Raw genomic sequence first — 11,608 nt, forward strand, 5'->3', positions numbered from 1 at the left:
GGACGAGACCGACAGGCTGAAATGTCAATAGAAAAACAGGAAATACAGCTAGTTTGCTGTCATTCCATTTTCAGTTTGAAGTGATTGTGTTAGCTGTGTAGTTGGCTGTCTCATTTGAACAGTGGCCTGGCGGCAGAGAAAATGTTCAATGCCATGCGAAATCGCACATAATTAGTTCATTGCTATGGATGTATCCCCCCAACAATCACTAGAAAACAGCTTTAACAAACGTAAATGCAGCCACTTTGCTGATATTCTGGCTACACTGTTTGACGTGACTGTGTTAGCCAAAGTTGGCTAGCTGGCAAGCAAGGGATAAGAATGATGCCAGAAAGAACGAACGACCAGGCGGCTTGGGAAGCAACCATAGCTTTGTGTCGGGACTATATATTGTAGAAGGATGAAATAGTATGAATAAATTAATCCAAATTACGTTTTTAATTAAAATATGTCACTCATTATTTGAATATGTTGGTAACCCGTTGTATAAAAGTGATAATGCCCTCGAAGCTGGTGTTTGGAGGATATATTGGCACGGTTTGCAGGCCCTTGATGGAACAACACCTGTGCCAATATATCCTCCAAACACAGGCTTCTCTGGCAGTATCACTTAATTACAGCTTTGATTTATTTTGAGTGATTGAAACATTGTACACAGTAAGAGAGAAGCACAATTAGAGTGAAAATAGTAGTCTTGTTTTTGCCATAAAATAAAAGCTTTTTAACAAACGTGAAAATACATTAATATAAATATTGAAACCTAAAGATAAAAATGTCAGAGGTCAGGCGATAAGAACTATTTTGTGCTATTCCAAGAATCAAGTGCATCGGCCCCATTTTGGCTCACACATAACACAAAACCGTACATACATCAGAAGCACATCTAAAAACACACATTTCCACACAAAAACATCAATTTTGGGATCATGAGAAAATGACACCTTGAAAGAGGGGAGAGGGGTTGAGAGAGATATATCGTGGGATGGAGACTGAGAAAGAGATCAATGTAAACAAAGTTATTTCCAGCGAGCCCTCCAATGTATGGGAAACAAATCAACACACAAACAACCACATAACTCAGTGTTCCACATAGATCCACCAACCTTACAGCAATCTGGACTACAGTGAATACATTTGCCCCAAAGTGTATTTATATAATGTTTGCGCATGTGTGTAGATAATGTCATGTGTATACCAGTACACGTCCAATTATTCGAATGTAGCTGTATGCCTGTGGATGTACTGTTTGCACTCAGAGCAGGAGTGTGATGAGTAGCAGGAGCAAACAGTGCACCCATGACACCATGATTCGAGCTGCGACGCCTCGTTGTTGTTGGGGGTCTCTCTGGCCACAGCCCTCTCCCTGGTAGCCACTATAGCACTGGCACTGAAACTCCCTCTGAAAGCCCAATATGTCGTCTTCCCCAAGCTGACCTTGAACCTTGAGTTTTCCATTTGCTAGGGGCTCTATTCTGTGGGTGCGGGTGCTGAGGTGCAGGTAGGCATCAGTGTCAGGGTGTTTACGCAGGCAGCGTCCAAGGGAATCGCACAGCGTCTGGCTGCACAGCTCTGCTGCCGTGGTAACGTTGAGCAGGTACCGGCCCAGCGGACCCCGCAGGTACTCATTCAGACTAGAGCAACTGGCCTGGAGAGACACACACACAGAGAGAGTTTAAAGGGTGGCTGAACTTCCTGTTTTGGTCTCGTTTCAGATTTAGTTCATTAAGAAATGACTGAATTAAAATGTGAGTTGGTTTCAGGGTGTGGTTTGATGTGTATGTCTCTTGTGTGTGTTCACAGGTGGGAAGCGTTAGCCCAATTATTTAGCCAATTAGCTTCAGCCAGCTGGTGTGCAACCGTGGCAATTATGGTTTGACTTTGGATAGCCTATCTCCGGAGCTAGCTAGGGACAATATTTGAGACAATATAAATGAGACAATATTTTCATGTTGCACACTTTTTAGTTTTCTCATGAAATGCTTTCAATATTTGAATATGAATTCCTACAATTTATAGTTGTTTTGAGGTTCTGGACCTACTGGAATTTTTACATATTGTCCCATGTAAATTGTGTAATTTACCAATGGTTCCTAACTAGCCCCATAGGGATATCCAAAGTCAACCCAAATTCACCACAGGCCTTACGATCTGGTCGCATACAGCCGTACTCCAAATTGATGATTACTTATGTACCACCAGCTGTGGGCAGGATTGAAACAAACCCAACCTTAATTTACATTGTGATGCAGTCATGACCTCAAGTCTCACAAAACTGTTTTGGACGAGACTAACTTTATGACCAAAATGATCCTATTTACCCTTTGTAGACAATTTTGACAGTGGAATAAATGTTTCTGACTCATATCGATGCCACATCGTCAGTTTTTTGGGGCAGTTTCTCTTTAACGGTAGATTTACAACAATGTCATTCCTGCGTCTCCTCAATTTAAATTAAGCTTAAGATCCACTACAAACACTTTCAAATCATAAGAACAAATGGGATATGAAGAGGGGCTGCTACAAAAACACAACTGATAATCAAGTGGATGAATGAGTGTGACGTGACTGAATATGACTCCGTGATGTGCAGTGAGGTCCTGTGAGTTGGTCATTCGGTGATCACATGTGATTTGTTGTGATTTTATGAGACTTGTGTAATTTGCGTGGACACATGCCTTGCTGCTGGCATAAGCGTGATCTCCCCAGAGGATGATGCCTGCGGCCCCAAGAGCCACACTCTCCCCGATGGTGGAGACCAGGTCCGTCTGCAGGGAGAATCACTCAAAATCTTGACCAAAGAAGAGGTACAGATTCATCACAAAACACACAGAGTGCCCAGTCAGCACAAATCGGCCAATGAAAATACAACCAAAATGACACCATATACAATTGTTCAGGGGGGGGCACTGGACTATATAGACTTTGTGTATGTGACCACCTCTTATCTGCTCACGCCCTCGTAAGGAAATGCACTACGGGGTGTTAGCGAGTAACATGACCAACACCCATCCTGCTCACACATATACACACAAAAGACAGGGAATATTTGGGGTATGTGCTGATTGAGCAGGAAAGGGCTGCAGCCACAGATAAGGACAGAGGGTCATGGTCATGGGTAGAGAGAGAGAGCTTGATCTGTGAATCAGGGTCTATTAAACAGAGAGTATTGCACTCTGATATGGAGCATTATTCTACTAAAAAGAATTCATAGAAATCTCAAAACATTAAGTGAATTGAAATCATCATTCACATCTTAATGAAGATTGTATTAGGGTAGGTTTATAGTCTAGATATCTTTCACATTAATTATTCTTACAACTCCCAGACTTCTTTGCACCATTTTCTTGTTTAAAAAGTGGACGGAGAGCCAGGGGCACACTCCAATACTCACACATTGTTAACAAAAGATGCATTTGTGTTTAGTGAGTCCGCATGACCATAGGCAGTAGGGATGACCATGTGTTCTCTTGATAAGTGCATAAATTTCACAATTTTCCTGTACTTTGGGTTGTCAGAGAAAATGTATGGAGTAAAAAGTACAATATTTTCTTCAGGAATGTAGTGAAGTAAAAGTAGAAGTTGTCAAAAATGTAAATAGTAAGGTAAAGTACAGATACCTCAAAAACCTACTTAAGTAGTACTCTAAAGTATTTTTTCACTTAAGTACTTTACACCACTGTCAAATGGTCTATAAGTTCTCCTGGTTAGTACTATGTGACGGTCAGAGAAACGTCTCTTCACCTCTGTCAGCAGCTCCAGTACGTTGGCATAGGTGGGCCGGGCGTACACAAAGACAGGACGTGCCAGCCCGTCTCCCCCTGACGCCAGACGCATCCCCTCCTTCACCCGGTTCCGGACAAACTGCCGCCCCGAGGGCGAAGAGCGCAGCACCGTGCCCATGTAGACCGAGGGGAAGAGGGCTGTGCTCTCCATCCACAGCCATTTGAGCATTTCATTCCGGGCCACCTCCACGTCAGGGCAGCGGCCCGTGTAGTTCTCCAGAGTGTTCTTGTAGTCGTGGTTATAGCAGTCTGGGAACAAGTAGAACCCCCACAGCTGGTTGGGCCGCAGGCTCTTGGCCAGCCTCAGGGTCTCCAGCATGAACCTCCGGGCTGACATCTCAAACTCCTGCTGGGCCACCTTAGCCACACGCTCTGCGGGCCAGGCTGGGTTCTTCTGGGCCACCAGCTGCCTTGACTGGTTGCGGTACACATTCTTGACGTCCCAGTTGCGGATCCACAGTGGTCTCCACTCCTCCCAGTCAATAACTGCCAGTCCCTTGGCCCCTGCTTCGCGTATGTAATACTGAATACCCTCCGGCATCTTCTCCAGGTGCTGAGTGAGACTGGCAACCTGCGGAAGCCCACCGTTCATGACAGCACCATCGTGCTCCTTATAATAGGGGTACAACCCCAAGCGGTCCTTGTAAAAGATGGTGAGGTTTTGGCGGACAAAGCCCTTGCTGGGCGACGCCACAATCTGGAACTGCTCCAGCTGAAAGTGAATACCGTGCCGCGGGCCGCAGTCCTCCGTCGGAGCATTCCAGGCCATGACCAGAGGCTTTTGGGGATACAGTGGCCATCTCGTGGGTTTCAGTTCCTCAGCACAGAGGTAGTCCCATAGAAGTGTCACCAACAGCAATACTTTCCAATCAGGCAGTGCAGTCCAGTACAACATGACTTTTGTGGTGAATGAATGTGTTTTTTACTCTCTGCTCTCCTGTCCTGTAAAGAGAATTGAACGAACATCATTATGTGTCGGGGGGCTGGGGTCAGTTTGTTATATCTGGAGTACTTCTCCTGTCCTATTCGGTGTCCTGTGTGAATCTAAGTGTGCGTTCTCTAATTCTCTCCTTCTCTCTTTCTTTCTCTCTCTCGGAGGACCTGAGCCCTAGGACCATGCCCCAGGACTACCTGACATGATGACTCCTTGCTGTCCCCAGTCCACCTGGCTATGCTGCTGCTCCAGTTTCAACTTCCACCTGACTGTGCTGCTGCTCCAGTTTCAACTGTTCTGCCTTATTATTATTCGACCATGCTGGTCATTTATGAACATTTGAACATCTTGGCCATGTTCTGTTATAATCTCCACCCGGCACAGCCAGAAGAGGACTGGCCACCCCTCAGAGCCTGGTTCCTCTCTAGGTTTCTTCCTAGGTATTGGCCTTTCTAGGGAGTTTTTCCTAGCCACCGTGCTTCTACACCTGCATTGCTTGCTGTTTGGGGTTTTAGGCTGGGTTTCTGTACAGCACTTTGAGATATCAGCTGATGTACGAAGGGCTATATAAATAAATTTGATTTGATTTGATTTTGATTTGATGAGCACTTTGATTTCCAATCAATAGATTCAGATATGCCAGTAACTTGAATCACTCTGGTATTACACCTCTATGCCCATAAAAGTTTTGATATAGGGCGGGCTCACTTTCATCAAACAGGTTCCAGACATACAATAGATTTATGAACGAAGAGGGTATATAATAAAGTGTGAACAGTTCAGCTGGTTTAAAAATGAATTATATCCAGTGTGAAAGCCTCTATGAAAAATGCATTAAGATCAAGCATCCTACTCTATATGACAACCCTGGAAACAATACCACCTCTCATGAAGATGATCAACTGAATATTGAGTTCAAGTTATAGGCTACTGAAAGTAATGAGTTTAGTGGGGAAACAGTTTTAGCAGCAGTATACTTGAAGCAGCAGTAGAAGCTTGTGTTGGCAAACACACCCTTACACGTTTGATGTGTGTGTGTGTGTGTGTGTGTGTGTGTGTGTGTGTGTATAACACCCACCTTTTGCCCATGAGTAAGTTTTCATTCGTGGAAAAGGAAATAGAAAAACATATCTTACCTTGTACAGCAGAATGAGGAAGCATACCCAAATACTAGAGACCCCTATATTCCAATTAAGCCACGTTTGTCTTTCAAGATGGAGAAAGGTGATTGAAACAAACTTCTCCCAATAACTACCTGGTTAAGTGATCCCTGCAACAATAGGTAAAAACACTGGTACTTCATTGGTCACTGGAATGTATTATCACTGTACTTTACAACTTGAACCGACAGTGACACCCTGTACTGGTGTCAGTTCAGTTGCACCCAACGCCTATTCCTACCCTAGTGGGTTAATTATAAAACAAATCCTCCCTAGTGCGAGTCCGGACTCCTTCAGGATGTTCCATTCAACATAAAAAAAGGGGGGGGAGTGGCGAAATAAACTGTACTTTGTAGGCGCGTCAAAGTGGTTTTCAATATTGTATTACACCAAAATCATTGTATGAACCTTCGGCTATAGACTAAATATGTAAAATGTTGTTTATTTTCTGTTTTTAGCTGAATATGCAGTAGTTTGTTTAATTTGTCAGTTATACACTTAGAATGAGTCAGTCCAAAAAGTTTGCTACTAGTCATTGAAAACAGATGAATGTTGCAATATCTAGATTTAGGAGCCGCTGACAGTATAGAGGCAACATACATACTGGGAAATGAAAGGGGATACCTAGTCAGTTGTACAATTGAATGCATTCAACTGAAATGTGTCTTCCGCATTTAACCCAACCCCTCTGAATCAGAGAGGTGCGGGGTTCTGCCTATCGATATGAGCATGCCATGACATGCCCATCCTAAAAAATGTTTTTCTGTAGTTCAGATTATTAAGCTATTTTTTTGCAAGCAGTTAAATGACAAGTACAACATTTCAACCAGTGTTAGTTTATAAATATGTATTCAACAGTTATATGCCTATCTATAAACTAATAATTAAACAGTTGAAACCTCTTAAAAACCCTTTATAAATCATTTTTAGTAGGCTCCACCATAATGTCAAGTGTTAACAAATAGCCTATAGTTTAACTCCATGTAAGCATGGTATATCTAGGACCAGTAGCATTTCAACTCTGTCCAGACAAAGGCATCTGGCATGCAGACTTCACTGCTCGCGGTACATGATGGCAGCCATTGGCACTAGCGCAATGACCCAAACAAGTACCACATGTTGTCATGCTGCCAACGTCATGGATAGATTCAGAGCATGCTGTAGTTGAAAGCTTTGAAATGAATAGTTAGAAGGAAAGGCCAACAAAACATAAGCCTAAAGGGTGCATGTGACGTGGAGGATCTGAGAGCACATAATCCACAAAAATCCCTGGAAGTGAGGCCGCATCCTGTTAGGGTCACTCAGTTGACTCTGTTCTGCTGTTTGTTCTCCGAGCTCTGCTGACTCACCTGCGTGTGTCTGAATGAGACAGAGAGATTGTGAATTCCAAGCCACCACCTCGCCCCTGCCAAATCACTCGGAGGGCCCTCCGTTGTCACATGTTGCTGACAAAATTCCGAAGGTGACTTCTAGAGAGTGGAGATGGGATCAATGAGCCCATCAACTTTGGGACACACTCCTGACATGAATGATGCAATTCATGTTACACTTTTAAAGCAGCAATATGTGAGTTATGTGAATTATAGATCTGTAATTCTCATTGAAAGCAATCTAAGTGGTAGATATGTTATATGTGCGCAATGTCTATGCTTCCCATTGTTACGTTTCGTTTTTGCGTCTTCCACTTTAGTTTTTTTTACACCAGCTTCAGACAGATTAAATTACAATATTTTTGGTTATTGAAAATATATTACACATCGGTTTAAATGGTACACTGATTCTCTACTACACAATTAAATTAGGCAAACTATTAGAATTTTTGCACCCTTTAAATAATAAAACGAGTATGAAATTCAAACGAACACCCCCCCCCCCCTGTCGTTTTACAATATATAAACCCCAGTAACTGTTAAACATTTAATTTGGGAGGTATTTCATGTTACATTTGTAAAGTCTCGACATCAGACATAAACAAATGCACGTGTCATAATTAGGCATGCCTCTCCATTCTTTTGTATGAAATTGTGAAAATTCCAAACATATCGCAGTGCGTGTTGGGATAGCACTTCGCTCTGAATCCTGCAGTCTTGGTCGAAGTGGCTGTGGGTCTAATTAGCCCTCTACACCGTCAATAATTTTCACTCCCCCAGCTTCGAGACACGTGCAAATTGAGGGCTGAGCTAAATTGGGTGATTCTGCTGGAGTGAGGGAAGAGATGTGTGGTTTCCATCCATCTTGTGTGCTTCCCTTTGACCCATATCTCTTGGACATTACATCATCAACCTCCAGGCACGACTAGGAAACGATAACAATGTGGGGAACTGGAAACACACACTATCACCTCAACCACAATCACTTTAGAAGAGGGACCATAGGGCTGTACTGTATAATTGTATCTAACCCACACATATTACAATTTGAATTGCAGATCATGAGAAACTGCTTTATAAAATGATATTTAATCTCAGATGTATGAAAATCTATTTTTACTCAAACAAACCCATTCATTCACATACTTTACACAAACTGCCTATCGCAGACCAAAGTGTGCCAGATCAAGGTCTCACTTGGAAAAGCATTCTTCTTAACTCAATAGGACTTCCTGGTTAAATAAAATATGATGTAAAAGCGCATGTTTTATGTGCATATTTACATCCACACCCATACATACACCCTCGCACACCTTTTTCCATCACACATTACTTACCGTTCTCTATTCTGCTCTAATACTTCCCTATATTGTTATGCACGCTGACTCCATCGGTGAAGCTTAAACACAAAAACACGCCTTATGCATTTATGGTCATATACAAGCCTCACCCATTTTAGAGTAACTTATCTTCAGATGAAGTCGCTCCGCAGAACAAAGGAACCAAGGAGGAAATACCTAAAAAGTGTCTGACCTCTAGCCCAGAAACACAATTACAGGGGCCAGACATGCCTGTTGCCAACCGTATGCTATTGGAGAGCAATAAAACAACACTGAAACTGACCATATAATCATGCTCGTGGGCCATTAGATACTGTGCAAATGGATTACCATTAGAACATTGTCACTTGACCTTCAAAATATGTCTATAAATACATGACTGGATCATAAAGAAAACTTGACATGTCATAAGTCATGTCATAAATGATTCAAATTGGCAACATTGATGATTGACCCAAAAACGTTAAGAGAATCAAACATTTAAGACCCACATGTACAAGAGCATTGCACCCTACACCTGAGGTATAGCAGAAAAACAAGATTCACCAAAAACAGCTTCACAGGATTGTGATAACTACACATGGAAAAAGGCTTTTGAATGGACCAGTAAATTATGTTAGTCTGAGTCATGAAAACCTCATTACTGTGACCACATTGTTATGGAACAACACTCTTCATCAGAATGTGAAACATGTGTGGACTGGATAATGAAGGAGAATGTCTCAATACAGTCTTTCAGCCTGGTAAACCATTTATTCAAGTATTTCCAACTCAGACAGCTTTTGTATTTTATTTTTTTTACATTAAAAAAAGTTGACTAGTGCAGGTCTGGCCTCCAATCATAGAGGCAGACTTAGATATGATAACATTACAACATGAAAATGGTCAACATATACAGTACAGTGGGAATTCCTAAACCTTCCCCTGATCTTGCTACCTTTCTTTCACACACACACACACTTCTCTACATCACAGAAGGCAGAACGTTTAACTCTATCTACTCCTCCTCCCCTTTCTTTTTGTCCGCAACATAACTCTGGTGGTCTGTCGACATCTTCTGAGTGTAGTCAGACATCCCACCCATTCTCTCAGAGGAACACTAGCGTTCAGGATGGAGCGGTTGTAGTGATGTGTCTTTTCTGCGTTAGACCACCCCCACAGTGGGATTCACACCTCAAAGAGGATGACAGGGAAATCTACATGGATCCGGGGGTGGTTTAGCTTCACAATTCCCTGCAAACAGATAACAATACCCACTCTATTAATTATAAACAACACCCATGGGTAACTGGAAACATTTCCAACACTGTCAGTCTGAGACTTTCACGAGTGTACATCCAATCAGCTCACCTGAGGTATGAGGTTCTTCTGAATCCTCTTCAGCTTGGACCTCTTCCGGCCATTTTTTGTCACTACAGTCTCTTCATAGAACTCATGAGCCAGGTCCCCATCCTCATCATAGTAGAGAGAGCTATCAAAATAAATAAAAAATGAGCAGAATGGAAAGCGTTTGACTCATTTAAGGACCTACCCTGTGGTTGGTAGATATATACATATATTTTACCTTTTAACAAGGCAAGTCAGTTAAGAACAAGTTCTTATTTTCAATGACGGCCTAGGAACATTGGGTTAACAGTCTTGTTCAGGGCCATAACGACAGATTTTTACCTCGTCAGCTCGGGGATTCAATCTTGCAAACATTAGGTTACTAGTCCAACGCTCTAACCACTAGGCACACATTTTATTGCATTTACCACACAGTATTACCTCCTCCTTGTGAAAATAAATGGGGTTGCTTTTCTGGTCCCTTTGAGGCGGGCAACAGAGTGATCTTCTTGCCCCTCACTGCCCGAATCCCCTCCAGCTCCCGAACCAGCAAATGGCCAAGCACCTTTCACCTTGGATCCACTGCCTCCCATCTTCAGTGGTGGGACATTATCCCTTGTCACAGAAAACTCCTAGGCAACGATTATATGAGCTGGCCAACCAGTCAGTTTTCTACTGGTTTGGATCTGAAAGCAAGAAGCCATAGGTACTGTTGCTTTAGCTAGCCTAATAATGCTACCACACTGACCAAACAATATCTAGCTACTAAGCAAGCTATTAAATAGATAGGTTACCTAGCTAGCTCCAAAAGGTAACTTAGCTAACTACGTTAGCAAACGAGGTTGCCCTAGATGGCTAACGTCAAGTAGCTTGCTAGCTAACACTGTTCACTGCCGTTAGTTAAGTTTGATAAATATTGCAAATATATTTAGTAGAGCTTTCAAACTCCTAACGTTAACCAAAGCTAGCTAGCTATCCCTACAGTCCACTGGCTGTTAGCTAAACTTCGCCCGCATAATAAACCGTTAGCTAGCAAGCTAAACTAGCTTACGTTAGCTAGCTCAATTTGCCAGCTAACCATTTATAGTGACAGCATTTATAGAAACATATTTATTATTTTAGCGACGTGGCTTCTATCCAGGGTTCAGTGCTCACTTGGATTCCTCCCTCCTTTGCGTAACGTTACGGTAGTGTTTTCTCAAATGTAGCCAATTTGTCTAGCTAGCTAGCCACAGATCCCAAACGACAAGTACACACTGTGACTCTGGTTCGAAAGAACGGAAACGGTTGGTCAGCTCACCTTGCACATGAGTCACAGCAATAATGTAGCTAGCAGTACTGCACACCACTGTGATGTTTATATACATATATATATATATCAGTATCAGTGGCACACCATCTCAAGGGCATTAATAATAGGTACTTTCTGTGTTAACTCCTCCTATCTACAGTTCTTGACTTGGACTGAAATAGGTGCCTGCACCCATTTTGGGTGCCGGTACTTTTTACATTTAAGTGCAGGAGCACCACAATACTTTTGAGCTAATATTCTATAAAGAGGAACAGGAGCTCAAGTAGTATAACATTTTAGATGATGGTACTCAGCTCCAGTGAGCTCCTGCCCAAGTCAATCACTCCCTATCCATAACTGCCAAGTGGGGAAATAATTCCCATGAATAGCACTGTTTAGCTAATG

The 11,608-nt window shown here is 42.5% G+C and overlaps 2 protein-coding genes across 4 annotated transcripts; both read right to left on the bottom strand.

The window, feature by feature from the left end:
* Positions 1-467: 467 nt before the first annotated feature.
* LOC109890885 (hyaluronidase-2-like) lies at positions 468-6,128 on the bottom strand. 2 transcript variants are annotated; one of them, XM_020482986.2, is made up of 4 exons: positions 5,853-6,128; positions 3,742-4,724; positions 2,676-2,765; positions 468-1,645 (listed from the first exon to the last, which is right to left on the bottom strand). In XM_020482986.2, the coding sequence occupies exons 2-4, from the start codon at positions 4,675-4,677 to the stop codon at positions 1,253-1,255; spliced, it is 1,419 nt and encodes a 472-aa protein (XP_020338575.1). In that variant the 5' UTR covers positions 4,678-4,724; positions 5,853-6,128; the 3' UTR covers positions 468-1,252. The 2 variants fall into 2 exon arrangements, with proteins under 2 accessions (XP_020338575.1, XP_020338576.1); XM_020482987.2 differs by having other exon boundaries at positions 5,972-6,120.
* Positions 6,129-9,319: 3,191 nt separating this feature from the next.
* LOC109890159 (tumor suppressor candidate 2) lies at positions 9,320-11,534 on the bottom strand. 2 transcript variants are annotated; one of them, XM_020482127.2, is made up of 4 exons: positions 11,213-11,534; positions 10,354-10,598; positions 9,937-10,057; positions 9,320-9,819 (listed from the first exon to the last, which is right to left on the bottom strand). In XM_020482127.2, exons 2-4 carry the CDS (start codon positions 10,503-10,505, stop codon positions 9,754-9,756), a joined length of 339 nt encoding a protein of 112 aa, XP_020337716.1. In that variant the 5' UTR covers positions 10,506-10,598; positions 11,213-11,534; the 3' UTR covers positions 9,320-9,753. The 2 variants fall into 2 exon arrangements, with proteins under 2 accessions (XP_020337716.1, XP_020337715.1); XM_020482126.2 differs by lacking the exon at positions 11,213-11,534 and adding an exon at positions 11,068-11,210.
* Between the last annotated feature and the right edge of the window lie 74 nt (positions 11,535-11,608).

This window comes from Oncorhynchus kisutch, linkage group LG5 (assembly GCF_002021735.2).
Source record: "Oncorhynchus kisutch isolate 150728-3 linkage group LG5, Okis_V2, whole genome shotgun sequence".
NCBI classification, from domain to species: Eukaryota; Metazoa; Chordata; class Actinopteri; order Salmoniformes; family Salmonidae; genus Oncorhynchus; species Oncorhynchus kisutch.

What these genes read in the sequence shown, in the direction of transcription:
- LOC109890159 (XM_020482127.2), bottom strand. Translation starts at nt 10,505, where the DNA reads ATGGGAGGCAGTGGATCCAAGGTGAAAGGTGCTTGGCCATTTGCTGGT. An exon ending in TTTATTTTCACAAGGAGGAG is followed by an intron (nt 10,058 to 10,353) that starts GTAATACTGTGT and finishes TTATTTTGATAG; the next exon opens with CTCTCTCTACTATGATGAGG. An exon ending in AGAAGAACCTCATACCTCAG is followed by an intron (nt 9,820 to 9,936) that starts GTGAGCTGATTG and finishes ATCTGTTTGCAG; the next exon opens with GGAATTGTGAAGCTAAACCA.
- LOC109890885 (XM_020482986.2), bottom strand. Translation starts at nt 4,677, where the DNA reads ATGTTGTACTGGACTGCACTGCCTGATTGGAAAGTATTGCTGTTGGTG. An exon ending in TACTGGAGCTGCTGACAGAG is followed by an intron (nt 2,766 to 3,741) that starts GTGAAGAGACGT and finishes TTCTCCCTGCAG; the next exon opens with ACGGACCTGGTCTCCACCAT. An exon ending in ACGCTTATGCCAGCAGCAAG is followed by an intron (nt 1,646 to 2,675) that starts GCATGTGTCCAC and finishes GTGTCTCTCCAG; the next exon opens with GCCAGTTGCTCTAGTCTGAA.